Below are 24,380 nucleotides of genomic sequence, written 5' to 3'. Positions count from 1 at the left end.
CCCTTAATTAGGCTACAATTACACATTGAAGAGATCGATCATCCAAAAATGAGTATTTACTTACTACTGACTCTCCCTCAAGTGGCTTCTTTATTCTTCATTCATTCATTCATTCATTCATTTTCATCTGTTTTTCCGGGGCCTGGTTGCGGGGGCAGTAGTCTTAGCACAGAACCCCAGACTTTCCTCTCCCCAGACACTTACTTCAGCTCCTCCGTGGGATCCCGAGGTGTTCTCAGGCCAGCCGAGAGACATAGTCCCTCCTGGGTCTTCCCCGAGACCTCCTGCCAGTGGGACATGCCTGGAACACCTACCTAAGAGGCATCTGAAACAGTTGCCTGAGCCACCTCAGCTGACTTCTCTTGATGTGGAGGAGCAGCAGCTCTACTCAGAGCTCCTCCCGGGTGACAGAGCTCCGCATCTCATAACTAATTTCGGTCATGACCATAGAGTAGGAACAAAGATGACCGATAAATCGAGACCTTTGGCTTTCGGCTCAGCTCCTTCTTTACCACAATGGATCAATACATCGACCGCATTACTACTGCTGCTGCACTGATCGGCCTGTCAATCTCACGTTCCATCCTACCCTCACTCATGAACAAAACCCCAAGATACTTGGACTCTTCCACCTGGGATATGGACTTTCCTCCAACCTGGAGATGGCAAGCCATCTTTTTCCGGTGGAGCACGGTGGCCTCGGACCTGAGGTGCTGATTCTCATCCCAGCCGTGTCACACTCGGCCACAAACCGCCCCAGTGCATGCTAAAGGTCCATGTTCGATGAAGCCAACAGAACAACATCGTTTGTGAATAATTTCTGAATATTTTTTAGTTTCTTCAGAATCTAAAGAAAATGGAAAACCATATAACACTTCCGCAGTGGGGTAAAATGTAAAGCTGTAACCGCTCACTTTTATAGTAAAGCAAATAACATGGAAGTCAATTGTTACCAGTTTTTAGGGGAAAAAATTGTCATGTTCAGCAATCAAAAGTTTGTAAAAACTAGTCTGATACAAGTAAATTTGCAAGTAAATGATGACAGAATTTTCAGTTTTGGGGGGAACTAACTAGTCTTTTAAACACATTTTTGAGACCAATAAACTGTATAAATGTAAACAATCAGGGGAGAAAATATTACCTTAGAGTGTTACATGTTGTTTTTTAGAGTAAAATCCATTAAATTAATCATAAAGAGGTTGGGCTATTCAATCATCAATAACTATTGTTTCGTCACTTAATTCTGTCAGATCAGATCAGATTGTTTCTGCAGAGTGTTATATGCTATAAACCTGCTAATTATACCGCCCAGGGGTGTATGTGGAACAATCATGAGCAGGATCATTAAAGTTGTGCGTAGGTGGCGAGAACAACACATATGCTGTCATACTCCCAACAACTGTTTCATGCCGTTAATAACCGCGCTACATTTCTCTCAGAGACAGCAACTGTTATTATGTGCACCCAATATACTGTAGGCTACAGTAGCTACAATTGAATGAAACGTTGTTTCCTTGTGGCCCAATTAATAGAATTCTGCAGAACATTTCTTTGAATCATATTCTAAATCTGACCACTCAGAAAAGGCTGGTTTGTTGTTGTAACCCAACGTTGGATGAAATATGGATAAACACTACGGTGAGAACTTGAGAAAATATTTTTCAATTAAATTTAATTGTCACTTTTTTAACTCAATAGCTAGCTTTATCTATATTTTACAAAAAGAAATGTTGGGTAACCCAGCATTTTTCCCACATTAGCTAGTGTTCCAGCTACACTGAAATATTATATAGATATTATATAGATGTATACAAATATTGCTAAATTATTACAACTACAATAAAAAAAATGCTGGGTTGTCATAACCCAATGTAGGGTCAAATATAAAATCATACATTAGGTTAAAATATTAATTTAATTTTACAATTTAATTGAAAAAAAAAATAACCCAATGTTGAATTTGGAAATGTTTCCATATTTGATCCAACATTGGGCTACAACAACCCAGCATATTTTGTGTTATTTACCACAAAGCCACTAGTTTCTAAATAGGAAGTATTTGAGTAGGTGTCAGCCTATATTAAGCTCAACAAAAAATACAGTTTTCACCCTCAAGTTTGAAGTTCTTTCTTCTGTTGAAAAGAAATGTATATACTTTAAGGCAGTGGTGTCCAAACTCAGTACTGGAGGGCTGGTTTCACGGAGAGAGGGGTCTGGATGCAGACCTGGTGCAGTGCAATCTGAGCTGCATCCAATGCTTTTTAATGGGTTCACCTAACCCCACCCCTAACCCTGTACTCGTCACAGTACCGTCACTCACTCCATTGAGTGCATTGTGTCTGACATTACTCAGCGATTGCATCATAAAGGCTGCATGCAGATACTATTGGTCCAGGAGAGTTTAGCCTTAACCGTAACCAAAAACACCTGAACCAGCTAATCAAGTTCTTACTAGATATACAGTACTAGAACAGAGGTGTCCAGACTCAGTCTTGGAAGGCAGATTTGTCCTACCTTATCAGATTGTCCTACTTCCCATTCAAAAAGGTATCACATTCTAATGACACAATATGCTACCCATCAGATTTTGCTACCAGTGTAAATTTGAATGTGGGGTAGTGTGATATGAAGCTTTGCTATCACATTAACCTACCTAATCCTAAACCCCAACCTCAGAACCATTTGAATACAGTGTTGGTAGCGTAATCTGATGGGTAGGATAAAATGTCAGGACAGCCCGATGTCCTGGAGAGTTTAGCTCCAACCCCTATTAAACAAATCAAGCAGCTAATCAAGCTCTTAGATATACTAGAACAGGGGTGTTCAAACTCAGTCCTGGAGGGCCAGTGTCCTGAATAGTTTAGCTCCAACTTTCTTCAACATGCCTCCTGGAAGTTTCTAGGGCTGCGTCCGAAACCGCCTACTACTCAGTAGGTACTGCATTTGAATTTAAACATACTACTCAGTCGTTAGAAAAGTACTTTCTATACAGTATGATCGTGAAAAATATGAATGGAATTCGGACGTAATACATCTGCCATTTTGTCATGGTCACGTGACCTACCTGCGTCAATTGCGTCGCTTTACTCCCATTTATGAATTCGCTAGCGGGGCATCATAGGATAGCGCAGCATGCATGGGATGCGCACTCCAGAATCTCGCCGGAAGTTGTAAGTCATCCGGGTACTTCTCACATACTGATTTTCAAATTCTATGAATTCGGACATACTACTCGGCTCGCATACTGATTTTAGGGTACTATATAGTATGGAAGTATGCGGTTTTGGACGTAGCCTTGTACACCTAAAGAAATAGATTAGCTGGTTCAGGTGTGTTTAATTGGGGTTGGAGCTAAACTTAGCAGGACACTGCCCCTCCAGAACCGAGGTTGGACACCCCTGTTTTAAGGCATGCTAGTAACTAGGCAGCCATCTAATATATAAACTATCATATAACTGTTTTATCAGCAAATATAATCTTAGTTTTTTTTATTTTGTGCAACGGAAGAAACTCACACTCATTTATTTTGCATATCACACTTGATTCATTGTATATACAGTGCATCTGGAAAGTATTCATAGCGCTTCACTTTTTCCACATTTTTTTAAATGTTACAGCCTTATTCCTAAATGAATTAAATTAAATTATTTCCTCAAAATTCTTCACACAATACCCCATAATTACAAAGTGAAATTTTTTTTTGTTGATGCACCTTTGGCAGCAATTACAGCCTCAAATCTTTTTGAATGAGATGCCAAGCTTGGCACACCTGTCTTTGGGAATGTTTGCCCATTCCTCTTTGCAGTACCTCTCAAGCTCTATCAGGTTGAAGGGCAAGCGAGGGTGTACAGCCATTTTCAGATCTCTTCAGAGATGTTCAATAGGATTTAGGTCCGGGCTCTGGCTGGAGCTCTCAAAGACATTCACCGATCGTTGTGAAGCCACTTAATTGATATTTTGGCGGTGTGCTTTTAGTCATTGTCCTGCTGGAAGATGAACCGTCACCCCAGTCTGAGGTTAGAAGCACTCTGAAGCAGGTTGTCATTCAGGATGTCTCTGTACATTGCTGCATTCATCTTTCCCTCATCCTGACTCATCCTCATCCTGACTAGTCTTCCAGTTTCTGCTGCCGAACAACCCCACAGCATGATGCTGCCACCACCATGTTTTATCACCATGTAATAGTCTGGTGATGAGCGGTGCCTGGTTTTCTCCGAACGTAACGCCTGGCATTCACTCCAAAGAGTTCAATTTTAGTCTCATCAGACCAGAAAATTGTTACGTCTGGTCTGAGAGTCCTTCAGATGCCTTTTGGCAAATTTTAGGCGGGGATGGCTTTCATCTCGCCACTCTACCATACTGGCCTGATTGGTGGATTGCTGCACAGATGGTTGTCCTTCTGCAAGATTCTACTTTCTCCACAGAAGAATGCTGGAGTTCAGACAGAGTGACCATCGGCTTATTGATCACCTCCCTGACTAAGGCCCTTCTCCTCTAATCACTCAGCTTAGATGGCGGGCCAGCTCGAGGAACTTACGGACGATGGAGACCACTGTGCTCATTGGAACTTTCAGAGCAGCAAAACTTTTTCTGTAACCTTCCACAGCCTTGTGCCTGGAGACAATCCTGTCTCGGAGGTCTATAGACAATTCCTTTGTCTTCTAGCTTGGTTTGTGCTTTGACATGCACTGTCAACCCTGGGACCCTTAATAGACAGGTGTATTCCTTTCAAATCATATCCAATCAACTGAATTGACCACAGGTGAACTCAAATTAAGCTGCTGAAACATCTCAAGAATGCTGAGTGATAACAGAATGTACCTGAGCTCAATTTAGAGCTTCACAGCAAAGGCTGTCAATACTTACAGGTATGTACATGTGATTTTACAGCTTTTCAGTTTGCAACAATTTCAAAAAGTCCTTTTTCACATTGTCATGATGGGGTATTGTGTGTAGAATTTTGAGGAAACAAATTAATTTAATCCATTTTGGAATAAGGCTGTAACATAAAAAAGGTGGAAAAAAAGTGGAGATAATAATAATACTTTCCAGATGCACCACACACACACACACACACACACGCACGCACACATACGCACACACACTCCCACAATATTAAAAGAATTACACATCCAATATGCAAAAGCCCCTGAAAAAAAACACATATCTTCCACTATGGCCCAAATATTTAGGCATATATATTTCATTATTCTACATCATTCATTAACCATATCATCTAGTGGTCCAGCTACAGTACTCTTCAAACAAAAGACGGCCAGATTTACAGATATAGAAATAGATCTCCGTTCTGAAATGTTGACATGAGTCCTGGGGAGGAGCTGAGAGATAACAGGTTGTTAGTAAGATTATCCCACCAGCGAGCAACGTGTGTGGGTCGCCTCCTGCGGCTAATGATGTGTCTGTAGCCCTGATGTACTGTAGACCAAAAGAGAGCGAGATGGTGGGCGTCTAAGAAAACATCTCTGTGGAGAAGATCTGCGCAACACAGATCCGCCTGGATGTGAGGTTATATGCATATTCCAACGCTGCAGTCGTTAGCTGGCATGTTTACATAATCTACATTCTTACTTCTAAAGTTTTATTATTGTGATGTTGTGTGGGGTTTTTGAAGGTGCATTAAGAGACTTGATTTCTTTAAACATTTGTCAATTGTACAGGGATTCTTGTTTCCTCATGATAATAAATACATTCCAATCTGAATAATAAAAAGTTACCAGGCTGATTCGGGACCATTTCTAGGGACAAGTATAACTTAATATAGTTTTAAAGGAGTAGTTTGGTTCACTAATGATTCATTTACATAGATGTGTCATTTTGAAGTATAGATGTATATGAACGGTCACCATTGACTTCTTTAGTATAAGGGAAAATAGGTGACATCAACTGGAAGTGGACGTTAATTGAATCTATCTATCTATCATCTGTCTGTCTGTCTGTCTGTCTATCTATCTATCGTCTGTCTGTCTGTCTGTCTATCTATCTATCATTCGTCTGTCTGTCTGTCTGTCTGTCTGTCTATCTATCTATTTTTCTATCTATCTATCTATCTATCTATCTATCTATCTATCTATCTATCTATCTATCTATCTATCTGTCTATCTATCCATCTATCCATCCATCCATCCATCCATCCATCCATCCATCCATCCATCCATCCATCCATCCATCATCTATCTATCTATCTATCTATCTATCTATCTATCTATCTATCTATCTATCTATCTATCTATCTATCTATCTATCTATCTATCTATCTATCTATCTATCTATCTATCCATCCATCCATCCATCCATCCATCCATCCATCCATCCATCCATCCATCCATCCATCCATCCATCCATCCATCCATCCATCCATCCATCCATTATCTATCTATCTATCTATCTATCTATCTATCTATCTATCTATCTATCTATCTATCTATCTATCTATCTATCTATCTATCTATCTATCTATCTATCTATCTATCTATCTATCTAAGACAGCCTGGTTTCTTATGTAATTGATCAAATCTACTGCCATTAAATAAGCAGTGGATGGCAGGCAAATTTATGGTTTATTCTCTAAAGAGGGCATTTTCAAAAGTCAGTTTATTATTATTATTTTTACAATTGCAAGACATTTCATTTAGGAAGAAGCAGCAGCTGAGAGATAAAGTAAATGGAAGATTTATTTAACAATGCAGGCAAGAAAGAAGCCCATAAAAGACATTCGTAGAGAAAGAATAAACCAGTATTTTTCCCCCAAACATTATTCTGACAATGAAAAAGAAAAGATGCTCAGCAACAAAAATATATTCATACAGCTCTGCACATGCGTATATAAATACTCTGTGTAATCATAAGTTAAACACTTAAAAGCATATGCCTTTCTAAATCGAAAATTCTTCCATTATACGGTATATTTTAATAGTTTACTGTATAAAATAAGTTATTTTAAAGGATGCTGGTAAACAAACAGTTCTGGTAACTTTAACCGTATGAAAAAACTACTTTAAATGTATTCTTTTATTGTAAGAAAGTTCGACATAGATGCAACAGAACTGACATTTTTGGTTGGACTTGCCATTTAACTCATTTAAAAAAGTCAGAGAAGTAAAACAAAACAATTCTGTAGGTTAATCTGGAAGTTTCTCAAGCTGAAAGAGTTTTAAAAAGAGGCTCTGTGAAAGAATCAGTGTGATAACAGCCTGGAAATTCTGGCTCTTCATCATCTATGACTCAGTCTCGAGGGACACCATCTTAAAACCAACCAAACCTACACTTGTGAAACTGCCAATGTAACAATCACGCCATGTGGAGTTAAAAAATAAAGACATAAATTAAAAAGAAATAAGTGGAAACAGATTTAACCTAAATACAATTAAGCATGACACGTACAGACCTTAAAGTTCTACTTTAATCCCAAAAAATGAGGCCTTTTTGAATCAACAGGCACAGTTCTGCACGATTTCGTGCATATCTAGCATAACCCACATACACCCACAATGCATTGCATTTGACTCAAAGAGTTAGTTCACCCAAAAATGGACAATTGGTTCTAAACCTTTATGAGTTCCTTTCTTCCATTGAACACAAAAGAAGATATTTTGAAGAATGCTGGAAACCTGTAACCTTTGACTTTCATAGTAGAAAAACAAATACTATGGAAGTCAATGGAGGCACATCCATAAATGATGTGTCCCACATAGCAAAATTTCTCTGGCCCAGCTCTGGCCCACATGCCGCAGTGAATTACGGTACATGACTGGACCAAATCTGGCTTCCAGACAAGGGCCAAACACAGACCATATCTGGGCCAAGTCTCAGCCAAGTTAATAACTCATAACTGGGCCTGAACTGGGCCAGATAGGTTGGTGTGTCACGATTGCAATGAAATTGATAAACCCATGGAGTGATGCGCTTTAGGCACACTATGGGCACGCTTTTTCTCAAAGTGACCTGATTGGTAGAATTTTTTTTTCTTTACTCAAAAATGATTTTAGTGTATTTTAAATGTGGGTCAAGACTGGCCAAACTCACATGGCCCACTTATCAAATTTTTAAATCTGGGCCAAATACTACATTTTTCATCTGGCCCAAATCTTGTGTGCCGCCTTAAAAACGGTGCCACCTCTGCCAAACCCGGGCCATGTTTGGCCCACATGCTGTATGCCAGTGCCGGATGAATGCCTGCTGTGCCAGCTTTTTGCCAAATCTGGGCCAGAATTCTTTGCTACTAGGGGTGTTATTTGTTCAAACTACTTGTTTAAAATTAGCTGATACTACAAAATTACTTTTTTTTGGGGGGGGGGGGGGGGGGGGGGGGGCAACTTGATTATTTGATGTTCAATCTATTTAAATTTATAATCTAATAAGCAAACTTAAAGGGCTGGTCCACTATGACATCATATTTAAAACTTTAGTTGATGTGTGATGAAGCTGTGTGAATATAAACAACATCTCTGAATGTAAGACGCTCAAAGTTCAATGCAAAGGAGACATTGGTTTTTATAGAGTTAACTTAGCAAAGCCTACAGTGAACAAAGTTTGGGGACTACAAAATAAAAAACAAAAAAACAAAAAACATCCGGGTTAGTGAGAAGGGCTTCTAGTTATGTGCATACATCTTGCGCACACACTCTGCGCAGTAAAGGGGCGTGGTCAGAGGCGCTGTAATGTTAAAGCAGTGAAAGCTGAAATGCCGTCCAAATGCTGCTATTTCTACAGAGCTTCGTCTGTTTCTGTATTTGGGGTTTCAAAAGACAGGACACAAATAGAGAAGTGCTTACAGTTTAATTTGAATTATGTTCCAGAAAATTATAAAATATATATATATATATATATATATATATATATATATATATATATATATATATATATATATATATATGGCTAGCATTTGACAAAGATGAACTCCCAGAATGTCTCTCAGTTCAGTGCTGAATTCAGCTAAAACTCCTCCAACAGATGAAGCTGTGGATTGTGAGCCACAATCTGTAAGTATTTTTATTTGTTAAAATGTATCAACTACAGGCACAGTTTAGCGTTTACACTTTGCTGTAGCGAGGACGTAAACAAGGATGTAAACAAAAGGAAATGCTGTTTGGCACCGCTAACAATTCAGCTACAAATTAATGTTTATCAGTCAAACCGCTGTAAACACACACAATCTTCAGCAGCGCTGCAGTGTCTCTTTATGCGGCTGCTTTCTGTGCATTCTACATCTCAAATCATGAACTTTTAAGAGATATGAGAGATTTGACGTTTTATATTACTTACACATGCAGTCCCGAATATATGTGAAAAAAACTTGTCAGCTGTTATTTAGAGAGCAGGCGTGAGCCGTGTGCTCTTCATTTCTGACTGGACAGTTTGCACAGCGCAAAAGCGTGGGCTTTTAGGGGACGTGACGTGGAGCAGATTAGCAAATCACAGCACAAGCACAAGCACAATACGTCAGGACCAATCAGAGCCTCTTGAGGGCGGGCCTTTCAGAGGAACTAAGAAATATGACAGTCGTTTTCATGTCAGCTGAGTAGCTTTATATAATCGAAGTAAGATATATGAAAAAATAATGTGATTTTCTACAAGTGAAGCATGAGCACACATTGCTTTGCATCTTATAAACACAATTCTTAAAAATACACTCTGGACGACTCTTTAATTCTTTCATATTGCACCAACACAAACCAATTGTGTGGAACCCAGCATTTTTTACAGTGCAGGATTTCAACATTTTCCAAAATATCATCTTTTGTGTTTAAGGGAAGAACGAAACTCATAAAAATTTGAAGTGATGAGTAAATGGGTCATTTTGGGTGAACTATCCCTATAAAGGAGGACATTATGTTCCATGCAGGAGACAAAGAGTATGTTAAAATACTCTTTTAAAGATATCCTACTGAGCGACTGTGTTTTGCTCCTCAACAGGTGCTGAATTATTTTCAGTGGATACCACAATGTTTTCAAGCGTGTGAACCGGACTTGATCCCACCAGGTCGTTCTGTCTCTGGCCTGCGGGGAAATGTAGCAAGCTGGAACTACAAATCCCAGAATGCATAATGGAACTGACCGAAATGAGAGGCTGAGGTGGACCGGTCGGCGTAACCGATAAATGGATGGGTGTAGGTGTTGCCCTGGGGTGCATTTCAGAGATCATCTGAACGTTTAGGGACCCATGCGATTGACTTTGGATGTTATGAGCGCTCGTAGGCAACGCATTACTCGGGGCGACTGCACTTCTAACCTGAGGAACCAAACCACTGGATGGGAAAGATGATGTCAAGGCAGCGTGAGGAGGACGGTGTCCTAGATAAGGAGAGTTTGGTGTGGTGTTAGAAGTCTGATATGGGCTTGCTTGATTCTCCACACCCAACGTTGCAACTCTTTCCTGGTCGGGGCAGCATGGGAAATATGTTGAGTGAGGGATTTGGGCTTGATTGAGGAGCTCTAAATCACCTTCCTGTCCGAGGATGGAGCCTCTTTCCTGGGGATGGCTCCCGCTGCAAATGCATGAGTGTCTGGGTGTGAATGAGTCTCTGCGGGAAGGCTCCGCCTGAAGGCAAGGACCCGAAGGCATGCTGTAGGACAGCCTAGACGGCCAGTCGGTGGTTGAAGTGGCCACGCTGGTGCAGTTGGATGATGTGTGACATGCGAAGGGGGTGAAAGAGGACGGGAAGTGTGGTTGGGTCACGTGCGCGTGTAGGAACTGCATCATTTCGTGAAGCTCCTTGGTCAGCGAGGTCACTTCCTGATTCAGGTGGTTCATCTGGAAGAGAATCAAAGGTCAAAATTTGAAGTGGGAATAGGGTATACGCAGAAGGCTTTTCATTTTCAGCGCTTCCGGTGAACTAGCCTGATCTCATGAGGAAACGTAACTATTTTATGATTTGTCAGTTTAGTGGCTAATTCGTACAAATTCGTACAAGTTCAGACGTAAATTTTAAAAAAGAGATGTGGCAGCAAACCCCACCCATAAAACCAACCGTCATTCACACACACACACACACACACACACACACACACACACACACACACACACACACACACACACACACACACACACACACACACACACACACACACACACACACACACACAGTCATGTGCTGCAGCGTATGTGCATGTCTGAGCTTCAGGCAGTAAGCAAGTGCTTTGAGCACAAAACCGCAGAGAGCAGTGCACGTTGGACAGTTTATCAAAGATGCACCGCTGGATCACATCTCACTATGGTTGTTAAATGTGATATTTAATTAATCTTGTCTCTATCTAACGACTCTTTGGTCTTTTGAATCAGGTAACGTGTCACAGCATCAGTACACTGCTTCAATCTTTCGCTTTCACGCTTGTACTTAGGTATTTTAGGGAAACCTCAGATACTGTTGGTTGGTTGTGCACCTTTTTTACCAACCAAGTTTGTCAACGCCATTATTACAACACAGATCACTCTGCCTATTCATGCCAAAGTCCTGCGGAGAAAGTGATTGACAGGTGGTAATTTGTGTGTAACTTATCTTTATTTATTTTTGGATTGGTTATGGGTAAAACAAAGAGCATGTGGATCAGGTAGCTGAAACAGTAGGCTTTAAATAATTAATTAGTTATGAAAGAATAAATTATTCATAAATATTTAATTAATTGCTGCTTACGATGACGATGTCATCGTCCATCGCGATGTTTCACATTAGACATCCTACGATGCCAAATTGGTCGACATCGCAAAACCCTAATGTGCCTGGTGAGCATGAATGGTCACATATCAACCATTTTAGGTTGTGTCGTGGCGATAGAGACGGTTTCTGAAATACTGCAAAAACACGCAACGAGGAGGATCATCATTCAAAAATTGTGTTTCGAAACAAATTAAAATAGGCACACTAGTGTAAACACACCTATCACAACAATGTTTCAAGGAGATGGAAAAAACAGACAGATAATTGTCTGTTACTGCTAAATTAGGAAAGGATCTCAATGTGAAATGTTTGCTAACATTATAAGACTACTTCAGAAATCTTAATGAAGTAATAATAAATAATACAGTTTAAGATCCCTTAAGAAGCTATATATATATATATATATATATATATATATATATATATATATATATATATATATATATATATATATATATATATATATTCTAGTAATTACAGTGGGTGTATCTTCATACCTCAGTATTGAGTTGACGGAGGCTCTGTCTGACCTCCTCGGTCTCGAGGAGAAGGTTTGCTCCAACCTGAAATGGGTCTAAAAGATCCAAAACAATTAGAAAACATGTTCCAGCAAGAGACATAATTATCATATACATCAGCTCCACTGTGATCTGACAGTTATTTTCATACATTACTACTAATTATTTTTATAATTGCCTAAAATGACTAAATTTGCTGGAACAATTAGTTATTTTGCAGTTTGCAAATAATAATTTGTGCAAATGTATTTGTGTAATTAGAGTCAGTAAGAGCACAATTAATGGCTTAAATGTGCATAATGATGAGTGTGTTCAACCATAGAAATACAACAAAACACTGATAACAATCGAAAATAACTGAAAAAACACCAGTTAATTAAATAAAGGCAGTTCTGAACTTGATTAAAACATACCTTTAAAAAGTACTTTTTAAGACTTAATATGGTTTTAAAAGTCACATGAATGTGAAGTGACGCTGACAAGGGAAGTGCAGATCCTAATGCAGGTTTAGTAAACAGAGATGGTCAGGCAAGCAATGGTCAACACAGAGGTAAACAAATGTAAATCCAGAGTCGTAAAGGCGGATAGTCAAAAAGGAAGGCAGCAGACAACATAAAACAAACAAAACAAAGCAAGGTCCAAACACGAAAGGCAAGACAAAGAAAATGCGTTGTAATGTTTACTAAGAGTGTAACAAGACTCAGCAAAGTCTGTGTGTATGTGTGCTGTATGAAGAGTCCAACTAATCAGTCTTTGAGCAGCTTCAGCTGTGTGAGTGTAATTAATCCGGATCCGGAACAGGTGTATGTGTGTGGTGCATGACTGCAACGGTAGTCCATGTAACAGCAGTTTTGTAGTTCTTAGCAATCTGTGTTTTTACCAGTGAGCTGCAATGATTAGATCACAGGTGATTGTGACGAAGTGCTTTGTATTGTGCATTTTTTATTCAATATTTGTTGTAATCTCAACCGAAACATGAAGAGAGGGTGGGACACATAGTAGCCCTTAACCTTTTTTAAAATCAGCCAATAGTAATTTGTTTTTAATCACAGCTCTGCTAGTGAGAGGGGAGCATCAAAGCACATCAAGAGAAAGGTAAATGAGAAGGGGGCGGGGCATATCAGATACTAGAGGGCATTTCATTGGCAAGATTTGATGAGAAGCAGAAGTGACAAACTGCAAACTTTGAAATGTTTTTACATCTTCTAAACTTGAATTTTGTCACTGTTTTGGAGCACACTAGCTTATAGATATCCTTAAAACTAACATACTGATACTAACATCTAAAAAACCTTATTTTCATTTCACTTTAAATACTCTGGCAGACGACGAGGGAGCTTTGTTTGCATGGAAATGTTTGAGAAGCAGTGAACAAAACCACAAAACACTTATCTAACAAAAAGAGAGAAAAAACTCACCCTTGACCTCCGTGTTAGGAGATTCACTGTGCTCAACATTAAAGTGAAAGGCATGTTCATTATCCTCAATGCCATCGACGACCCTACAGGACAGACACAAGGACATTAGAGCGTCAGTAAACAACATAATCAGCTCTCAGTTTCAACAATACTTTTATAAGATGGTTTCCTCTTACTAGAGGTCGTTTCATTGCAAATACGGCCTTTTGGTGTGTCTCTTCAGTAAAGAAAACATCCAAAATACACTTGTAAGTGTTGCTATTGTTGCATTGGTGTTTGTAAATTTCAATCACATTACATTTTTTTCCTGCCATAAATTTCATACAGCTGAAGTCAAAATTATTATTTCTTTATATATTTTTAAATATAATATATTATTATACATATTTAATTATTATATATATTTTATATCATCAGATATTTCCCAAATGATGTTAAACAGAGCAAAAAATCTTTATTATTTCCTATAATATTTTTTCTTCTTGAGAAAGTTTTTTTTGTTTTATTTCGGTTAGATTAAAAGCAGTTTTTAATTGATTTAATATATTTTAAGACCGGTATGATTAGCCTCCTTAAGCAATATTTTTTCGATTGTCTACAGAACAAACTTGCCTAATTACCATTGGTCTGACAACATTGTAAAACATCTGAATGTTGTTTTGCTCATTTTAATATCCCTAAGCCAAAGTCTGTCATCAAAGCGGTTCTGAGGCGCTAGTAATTTACCACAAAAAGAGGGTTCACAGTAGCTTCTCCTTCCAGAGCCAATTCCCTTTTTATTTTTTATTAATATTTGCCACCTATTTGTGACAATTGTGTTCTCTTCAACTTATTGGATGAAAACGGTACTTTATTCATAAACCTTATATGCGATATTCCAGTTTTGCACATGTTAGATAAATTAAAGGGCCATGAAACCCCCCCTGTCTCAGCAGGGTGTTTTCACACCTCTGTTTGAAAAAAGTCAGGAAAGTGGGTCCAGCTCTGTTTAGGTGGGAGTGTCGAGTGGCGAAAGAGGGAAGGTTTCCATGAAAAGGGGAGTTTCAATAAAAAAAAAATTCCTTACTAACATATTTTTGTCGCATGTTAGCAGACCACTGTAATCCACACATGTCCACATACAGTACATCGGTGCTGTCATTGTGGGAAAATGGAAACAAAACTTTCGTACGGCAGATAACCGCAACACTGATGACCGATGTCTCCGAACAATTCTTCTTCCACTTGTTTTAAATACAGTTGTCAATACAACGTGGCGTCTCTCTGAACACTGTAACTTCGAAGCTATCATGCATAATAATGAAGTTGCACCTCACTCACAATAGAGTGCGCTGATTGGCGACCTGGAAAGACGTCATGTAGTACCCACTGGTACAGACATCCAGTCTACACGCTGGAATTCACACAAGGATCTCATGGTGTGACGTAGCTTTAAAATTTCTTTTAAACCGGAAGAACAAATTTGCTCAAAATAACGCAGAAACATTGAAGTTACTTTTTTTGTGAATTATCCTAATAGTGTCCTAATAGTGTTTATAGCAGTGTGGAACACATATATGACTGTCAACATCTCAAATATGACCTTTTAGGTAAATTCTTTCCATATATTCTATTTATATTCCTTTTATGCTTTTAAAGGAACTCAAAGTTAATGTTATAAATGTTAGTGCTTTTTGATATAAATCACATGCTCATCTGTAGTTTTCAATCAATTGAGTTGTTGAAATGTGCCAATATTGAATGTTGAGAGTTAAGCATATGATTATGATTAATAGGTTTCTACCAGACAGATACCAATGATTAAAGACAATGCTTCATCATCTGTTTGTACAAAAACTGCCCTTCGAGCAACCAGAATGGAACCTCTTGTATTTCTTCTGTATTGTTTTCTTGCTGCAAGAACGTACCCCTTTATACATTTCTGGAGGGCACCAAATACATCCCAGGAGGTGTGTTTTTTTTTCTTCTTTTTTTGCAGTTTTTGTTTTGGCGAATCCACTAGAGGCCGCTGTGTACGCTTTTTCAGATCTCAAATTTCTTTCACGAGTGACATTCGCGCCTGCTGATCTCGTGTAAATTCACCAGAAGCCGGTGTCGACTGACTGACTGTCCGATCGACTTACCCACCCTCCTTCTTCCCTAAACCCAACCAACAGTGTTATCAAAAGCAAGCCAGAAAAAGAAAAGCTCTCACGGCAGCCTGATTTTTACAGTGTTTTCAGATTTTACCTGTTATTTACTTATTTATTTAATTTTTTGGCTTTTGTTTTTGTCTTACATGCTTTCTGGAACTGTTTTATGCCAGAATCGAACCCTGTCATCGCAGTCAACTACGCTCGGCATCACAAGTCTGTCGAAGTACGTGCTAAGTCACTAAACAAACTGGTAACAACAGATAAACCGTTTATGCGAAGGTAATCGGTCAGCTGGTAAGCACGAAAAGGAACAGCGTCACACCTCCTCGTAGGGTTCGTTTAAAAGATGAAATGTACCTCTGGCTACATAATTTTCATGCTCCAGAAATGTAGATAGGGCTACATTTTAAGAAAAAGCCTGTTGTTGTTTTGTGTTCAACAAAAGAAAGAAATTCATTAACATTTAGAACCACTTGATTGTAAACAAATGATGAGAAAATGTTAATTTTTGGGTGAACTATCCCCTTTAACTATCCCTTTTTCAATAAAGAAAAAAACTGAGCTGGTCTGGTTTGACGATTCTAACCCTCTGCATTTAATAGGTTTTGATAAGCTATCAACCTATCAAAAAACTGTTGTTAGAAACCTTGGGTTTCATTTTGATAGTGATCTGAAATTTAACAAACAAGTAAATTCAGTTGTTCAATCCAGTTTTTACCATCTACGACTTGTGGCAAAAGTGAAGTCATTTCTTTCTTTTAATGACCTTGAGAAGGTGATCCTTGCTTTTATTTTGGGAAGACTTGACTATTGCAATTATCTATATGTGGGTATTAGTCAAACTGCCCTGAATAGATTGCAATTAGTACAAAATGCAGCTGCAAGACTTCTGACAGGCACTCGCAAGTATGAGCACATACCCGCAGTTCTTTCCTCTCTAGGCTGGCTGCCTGTTAGATCACGAATTGATTTTAAACTATACATTTTTGTTTTTAAATACTTAAATGATCTGGCACCACCTTTCTTATCAGACCTCCTACATGTGTATAATCCTGGTAGGTCACTAGGGTCCTCTGATCAGTTTATTCTTTCTGTACCAAGGTCCCGGTGTAAGCAAAGTGGGGATCGGGCTTTTGCTGTTGTCGCCCCAAAACTCTGGAACGGGCTTCCAGCCCACATCAGACACGCTCCAACTCTATCTGTTTTTAAAAAGCTTCTGAAACTCCATCTTTGTTCTTTAGCATTTTAATGTTGAGGGGTTTGCCTTACGTTTTAATTGTTATGTATATGATGTAGGTTTTCTTTTAATTTAGCATTGATTGTGTTCAGCACTTTGGGCAACATTGTGTTGTAAAAAATGTGCTATATAAATAAACTAACTAACTAACTAACTTTAAAGCAAAGCTATCATTATAACGTATTCCAGCATTGCTCACCGAGGGCTCAGGTCCAGCGGGCTGACGCAGTTGAGAGTGGGAATAAGCAGTTTGGCTGGTCTGTTGCAGGAGATCTTGTCTGTTTTTGGGACAGGAGCTGAAGCCGTCGTCTGCTCCTCGTGGAGTGGTATTTGAGGACTCTGTATGCGAGAGCTCTGGACGGGCGATCTGCAGAAACGGAGCATGTTGTGGTGCCGAAACTCCTCCCCTAGCATGGCACTCAGATTGGACTGAGATGAAGGGCAGCTGAAGCCAGAGAGCAGGGGTCTCCTGCCTAAATCCTGCCCAGTGTCGTCCTCTTGTTCGGTCTCCACGATAAATGGCAGCTTGCACTCGTCAAATTTTTCCTAGTGATAGAAAAAAATAAACTAATTAAAGGACACTGGCTGCTATGTTAGACAAGGCAAATTTATTTAAATACCACATTTCATACAATGATAATTCAAAGTGCTTTACATAAACATATATAAAAGAAACAAGTATTAGAAAATAAAAACAATTGATAACAACTGACATGTATGTATGTATACATATATATATATATATATATATATATATATATATATATATATATATATATATATATATATATATATATATATATATATATATATATATATATATATATATAAATTCTCTGCCAAATAAATACATTTCGAAACTTCTATTTATCAAAAATCCGGAATAGTGCATAATAGTTTGTACTAAAAATAAGACGCATATTATAATATGTTATTATATTTGACTGAGCGGTTAATGTGTTCATGTTTTGCTGAGTTTCTCTGAGTGTGTGTGTGTGTGTGTGTGTGTTTGATGTGTATATGTGTGTGTACCTTGTATTTGTTACATTGTAGTGTCTAAATGTCTCCATAAGTATAGCAATACCAGTAAATTTGACCCCCATGAGGAAAGCAGCTCATAAATCACATAGACTGAAGTATTTTGAAAATGTAAATAATGCAGATTGTTTATGTGAGTGTTTGGTTTATGAGTACACTGCAAATTTTATATAATAGGTTTAACTACCTTAGAGTTAAAATTAACACTCTCTCAGAGTTTATATGGGAACCACTAAAAAATGTTAAAAATAATAATAATAACTTTCGAAAGAGTTAACATTATCAACACTGAGAGAGTGTTAATTAGTTAACTCTTATAACCGTCTTTCATGAACTGATACAATGACAAAATCGTAGCTTGGTGCACAAAAATGTAAAGTCATTCAATGCACTAATGTGTTCATGTGGGTTTGCAAATAGCAAACAGATTTTCACTGCATTAGGAACTACACAGTTACATTTAAACAAAAGAAGATGCAGCACAACATCAGATACTCTCAGTTCATCTTGTACTTGAACACAGGTGCTACTATCCTCCACAATGGTGACACAAAAAACGTTTTGCTGTTTTTTTTCCTTTCTTGTTTTTATGGAAAAATATGGGCAGCTGTGGTTGCCAGTAATCTACCTATGTTTTTAACATTTTACATTCATAAACTTAATTTACAGAATATTTCTGTTAAAAATACATTCCACAGTCTGTATTTTTCATTGAACACATAGGGGAAAGTATATAAAGTCTGTATAGTATAAAAATCCTTATATCCATAGAGGCTACCTAGGTTCACTTCGTGAACCGGTCACTTCCGTTTTCACTTTCGGGTTGAGGGCGGCGTGATCGTCGTTTGCCTAGTGCCAGTTCAGCTTGCTCCAGCCCAGATTACATCATTAAGTCCTCATAAAGATAGCTATACAAGTATGTGTGTGTGTGTGTGTGTGTGTGTTCTGATCATTAGACAGCTGGCACAGCAAAGAGACACCGGGTCAGCGCCACAAACAGATTGCTAATTCATCTGATTCACACACAGCCAGATGAGCTGCTCTGATGTTCACACACATACACACGCAAACGCGCACACACAAACACACACCAAGACACCGTCTACAGTTCAGAGTGACACTAATAATTGGGATCTTACATAACGTGGCCTTTTGATTTGTACCGGTATGGCAGTGCATGTGTGCAAGTGTGTGAATCATAAGGTTAAAAAGAATGAAATAAAAACACTAAATTACAGACACCGCTCTGAAAGTGTGTGTAGAATCAGTTTGTTACCTGTGCCAGTCGAGTTGAGCGGGAGAATCTGGCCTGGCCCTGTTGAGAAATGAAAATCCTGAGTACTGTAATGACTCAAGCTCAGACAGTACACAAAATACACATGGCCACCATACAACACACAGGTATACTCAGGTATATTTTAAGAATATATTGAATATGTATGGAAAAATTATTTGAAATTAAATTACATTTTTTAAATATTAAAATATAATGGTATATATATTATTGAATCAATCAGATGTATTTGAATTTGTAAATGATGAGAATAATGCAGGCTATTTACTTCTCTGAGGTTGTAGGTGAGGTTGTGGTGAATGTCCTCATTGAAGCGGCTGCCGTATTCAGGGTAAAGCTCCAGAACCTCCTGCAGCGCTCGAACACTGATGTACTGTAAGTCACAGTAAGTCAGGGCCTTCACATCCGCATTAGCTTTGATCACCTGATCCTTCCCAGGCAGATCCGCACCAACCAGGTCTCCTTTACCTGGATAGATCACATAAACTCTTCAGTATCAAGCTGTTTTTTTTTTAAGCAGAACACACACAGAAGTGAGCTTATCTGTTTTATTAAAGTATCATCACTCTACTGATTTGAAAATAGCTGCACTGAAAAAACGCTTCAGTGGATTTACTATATTTTTTGGGGTTAAGTAGTTGCAAACATTTTATTTAGACTAAATTTAAACAAACAAATTAAGATGAACATTACTAAAATTAATTGGTTTGTTTAAATTCAGCCCATATAAATTATTTGCAACTAAAACAGTAAATTAGTAAATCTAATGATTTTTTTTTTCATTGTGGTATTAAGACTAAATTGTTCAATTCAATTCAGCTTTATTTGTATAGCGCTTTTATAATGTTGATTGTGTTAAAGCAGCTTCACATAAATGGTCATAGTAACTGGATCAGGGTAGTTCAGTTTTTAGTGTTTAAGTTCAGTTCAGTTTAGCTCAGTTCAGTGTGGTTTAAAGTCAGATATCTTGTCAAAATGTGGTGATATCTAGCTTGTTGGATATACTTGGACTAGTGGAAGTTGTTTGTGTTTGTGTTACTAGATGAGGAAACATCTGTATTTAGATTTTTGTGTGGGTGTCCAAAAGTATTTTTAGTTTAGCCTTTAAAACTTGACAAAAATATTGCCTTGGTAACAAGATCTGTATTTTTTCTACTGTGCCATCTGTCCAAAATCTAATAATTTCAAACTGACAGAACACTTGACATTAAATAGCATGCATTTACTATAATAAAATCATTTATAATTCATTTATTTTTTGCCATTGACAAAACATTCACCCTCCCTTCTTGTCAAAAAAAAACATTTAGGTAAAGCTCTAGGCTAGTTTTTAACACCAGATGATGCTCTAGGCTAGCTTTAAAAAAGTTATGGCACTCTAGGTTATTTTTTTTAACACCAGATGGCGCTCTCGGCTAGCTTTTAAGAGAAGATGGCACTCTAGGTTGGCTTTTAACATCGGAATTCGCTCTAAGCTAGTTTTTAACAAAAGACGGCACTCTAGGCTAGTTTTTAACACCAGATGGTGCTCTAGGCTAGCTTTTAACAAACAATGGCACTCTTGGTTAGATTTTGACAGCAGATGGTGCTCAAGGCTGGCTTTTAACAGAAGATGGAACTCTAGGTTGGTTTTTTAACATCGGATTTCACCCTAGGCTAATTTTTACTAAAAGATGGCTAGTTTTTAACACTAGATTTCTCTCTAGGCTAGTGTTTAATAACAAAAGGCACTCTAGGTTAGTTTTTGACAGCAGATTTCACAGTAGGTTAGTGTTGAACAGCAGATGGTGCTCTAGGTTAGTTTTTTTTACAACAGATTGTGCTCTAGGCTAGTTTTTAACAGCAGATGGCGCTATAGGCTAGTTTTTAATAGAATATGGCGCTCTAGCCTAGTTTTTAACAAAATATTGTTCTCTAGGTTAGTTTTTATCAGAAGATGGTGCTCTAGGTTAGTTTTTAACAAAAGACTGTGCTTTAGGTTAGTTTTTAACACTAGATGGCGCTTTAGTCTAGCTTTTATCAGCAAATAGCGCATTAGATCTATTTTTAACAGCACATTTCACTCTAGGCTAGTGCTTAACAGCAGATGATGCTCTAGGCTAGATTTTTAACAGCAGATGTCGCTCTAGGCTAGCCTTAATATCGGATTTCTCTTTATGCTAGTGTTTAATAGCAGGCAGCGCTCTACACTAGTTCTTAAAAGAAGATGGCGCTCCAGGTTAATTTTTAACAACAAATGGTGCTCTATGCTAGTTTTTAACAGCAAATGGTGCTCTAGGGGGCATAGCAGTGGTGCGGTAGGTAGTGCTGTTGCCTCACAGGAAGAAGGTCGCTGGTTCGAGTCTCGGCTGGGTCAGTTGGTGCTTCTGTGTGGAGTTTGCATGTTCTCCCCGCGTTCGCGCAGGTTTCTTCTGGGTGCTCTGGTTTCCCCCACAGTCCAAAGACATGCGGTACAGGTGAATAGTGTAAGCTAAATTGTCCGTAGTGTGTGAGTGTGAATGAGTGTATATGGATGTTTCCCAGAGATGGCTTGCAGCTGGAAGGGCATCCACCGCGTAAAACATTTGCTGGATAAGTTGGCGGTTCATTTCACTGTGGCAACCCCGAATTAATAAAGGGACTGAGCCGAAAAGAAAATGAATTAATGAATGAATGGTGCTCTAGGCTAGTTTTTACAGCAGATGGCGCACTAAGCCAGTTGTTTACAGCAGATGGTGATCATGGCTAGTTTTTAGGAGCAGATTTCATTTTAGGCTAGTTTTTAACAGCAGATGGTGCTCTAGGCAGGTTTTTGACAACACGAAGACCACCTGTGCTTTCAGTCATGTACCATAAGTGGTCAAATGCATTCTGGGGTGACGAATTGTAATCCATCGATTTATTGTCCCAGCCCTATCATAAATGTCATAACAGGTTTTAGATAATAAAAATCACTTTTAGTTTCTAAAAAAATGAGTTGTTTTTTTCTTTGTAACATACCCAGTATGGCCAGCACCATGCCGTCCTTCAGAACCTCCAATGACCCCGAGCAGACAAAGTGTTGGGCATGCAGAGCGTCCCCGTGCCGTATGAGGTATTCTCCAGGAGCGCAGAAGGAGGTTTTAATGTGCAGAGAGAGTGAACGCAGACACCCTCTACTGGCAGAGGAGAAGAGTGGCAGCTGCAGAATGTCTTTATTCAGGTGCATGGCGATGTCTGCCCGCAGCTCGTCCGGGAAGTCATGCAAAAGCTAAAGGGACAGGTAAAGCACAGAGACATTAACCACAGTGCCACAGGGTGACCTAAAGGCATAATTTTGCATAAAAAAGAGAAGAGGTCAGTGTGTGACAGTCAACCGGTTTCGATCAAATACTAGATGAGGTGATCCCTATGGAGCCTGATCAGTATCTAAAATTATACATTTACAAAATAAAATTCATACATGCACAGCACAATTCACATTTACAAATATACATCTAGTTTTTTAACATAATTCATAAATACAACACACAATTTGTGTATTCAAGTAAAACTCATAATATTTTCATCAAATTAATTAGAATTGTGTATTTACGAACAATTTTTGGAATTCATAAATTAGATTTGTGTATTTTTAAATTGTGTTTTGAATTTAGGAATTGGATTTGTGCATTTACCAATCGTGTTTTGAACTTACAAATTGGATTTGTGTATTTTTAAATCGTGTTTTGAATTCATAAATTGGATTTGTGTATTTTAAATCATGTTGTGAATTTACGAATTGGATTTGAATATTTTCAAACTGTGATTTGAACCGACGAATTGGATTTTGTAAATGTGACTTGTGTTGTGGATGTATAATGTTTTGTGAATGTATTATTTTTGAGACTGATCTGGCTCCGTAATCCCCTCTTTCAATATGATTTCAACATGACACAATGCTAGCAGAGTACAGTAGCTTCTGTCTGTAGAGCATGAGAGATCCTGTCAAACGTCTCAAGTGTTTAGTTTTTCAATCACTGAATAAATTAGTAGCACGACGGGTGAAAGTGTAAATGAGCAAGGACAGACTTGGCAGATGTTATTTCTTGTTATTTATAAACAGTACAGAAGTAAGTAACTTAAAGTAGCATTATCTTTGTCTTAATATTGCTTTGTGCATTAAAACTACAGAACCAAACAAGTATACACACACTGTTTTATACACAGTTAAAGTCAGAATTATTAGCCCTTTTTTTATATCTTTTTAAATATTTGCCAAATGATGTTTAACAGAGCAAGGAGATTTTCACAGTATGTCTGATAATATTTTTTCTTCTACAGAAAGTCTTATTCGTTTTATTTTGGCCAGAATAAAAGCCGTTTTTAATTTTTAAAAAACAATTTTAGGGACAAAATTATTAGCCCCTTTAAGGTATATTTTTTCGATAATCTACAAAACAAACCATCGTTATACAATAACTTGCCTAATTACCCTAACCTGTCTAGTTAACCTAATTAACCTAGTTAAGCCTTTAAATGTCTCTTTAAGCTGTATAGAAGTGTCTTGAAAAATATCTAGTAAAATATTATTTTCTGTCATCATGGCAAAGATAAAATAAATAAATTATTAGAAATGAGTTATTAAAACTATGTTTAGAAATGTGCTGAAAAAACCTTCTCTCTGTTAAAGAGAAATTGGGGAAAAAATAAAAAGAGGGGATAAAAGTTCAGTTTTCAATATATATATATATATATATATATATATATATATATATATATATATATATATATATATATATATATATATATATATATATATATATATATATATATATATATATATTCATTTTAGTGAATCAGTTTCTTCAGGCAAAATTATTTTAACAAACATGTAAGCAGCCGCTTCATTATTTTTTCTAAATTCTTTAAAGCAAAAGAATATATTTTGTAGCATTATAAAAATAATGAAGAGAAATCATATATATAATGCAGTGAAATACTAATTCGTTTTCATTATTAAATTCCTCAGTTTTTATGCCATGTATTTGTAAAAACACAAGAACTTAATACATTTCTTCCCCACTGAAAACCATGCCCCATGCTGTGATACTATATATATGCTAAT

General features: G+C 37.8%; 1 protein-coding gene and 1 long non-coding RNA gene across 2 annotated transcripts in view; one reads left to right on the top strand and one right to left on the bottom strand.

The window, feature by feature from the left end:
• Nucleotides 1-6,360: 6,360 nt before the first annotated feature.
• On the top strand, nucleotides 6,361-8,828 carry LOC141381167 (uncharacterized). Its single transcript, XR_012400903.1, has 2 exons — nucleotides 6,361-7,699; nucleotides 8,244-8,828. It is a non-coding gene; the product is annotated as an uncharacterized lncRNA (long non-coding RNA).
• A 1,073-nt stretch (nucleotides 8,829-9,901) lies between these two features.
• Nucleotides 9,902-24,380, bottom strand: part of kcnh4a (potassium voltage-gated channel, subfamily H (eag-related), member 4a) — a 53,499-nt gene continuing 39,020 nt past the window's right edge. Inside the window, exons 10-16 of the mRNA NM_001322433.1 lie at nucleotides 22,295-22,544; nucleotides 19,584-19,783; nucleotides 19,298-19,336; nucleotides 17,183-17,529; nucleotides 13,612-13,694; nucleotides 12,173-12,249; nucleotides 9,902-10,771 (exon numbers count right to left, since the gene is read on the bottom strand). Coding sequence (NP_001309362.1) covers nucleotides 9,902-10,771; nucleotides 12,173-12,249; nucleotides 13,612-13,694; nucleotides 17,183-17,529; nucleotides 19,298-19,336; nucleotides 19,584-19,783; nucleotides 22,295-22,544 — 1,866 coding nt within the window. The remainder of the gene's footprint in view (nucleotides 10,772-12,172; nucleotides 12,250-13,611; nucleotides 13,695-17,182; nucleotides 17,530-19,297; nucleotides 19,337-19,583; nucleotides 19,784-22,294; nucleotides 22,545-24,380) is intronic.

This window comes from Danio rerio, chromosome 3 (genome assembly GCF_049306965.1).
Source record: "Danio rerio strain Tuebingen ecotype United States chromosome 3, GRCz12tu, whole genome shotgun sequence".
NCBI classification, from domain to species: Eukaryota; Metazoa; Chordata; class Actinopteri; order Cypriniformes; family Danionidae; genus Danio; species Danio rerio.
The sequence above is the reverse complement of the archived record's forward strand: the minus strand, read 5'-3'. Positions and strand labels throughout refer to the sequence as shown.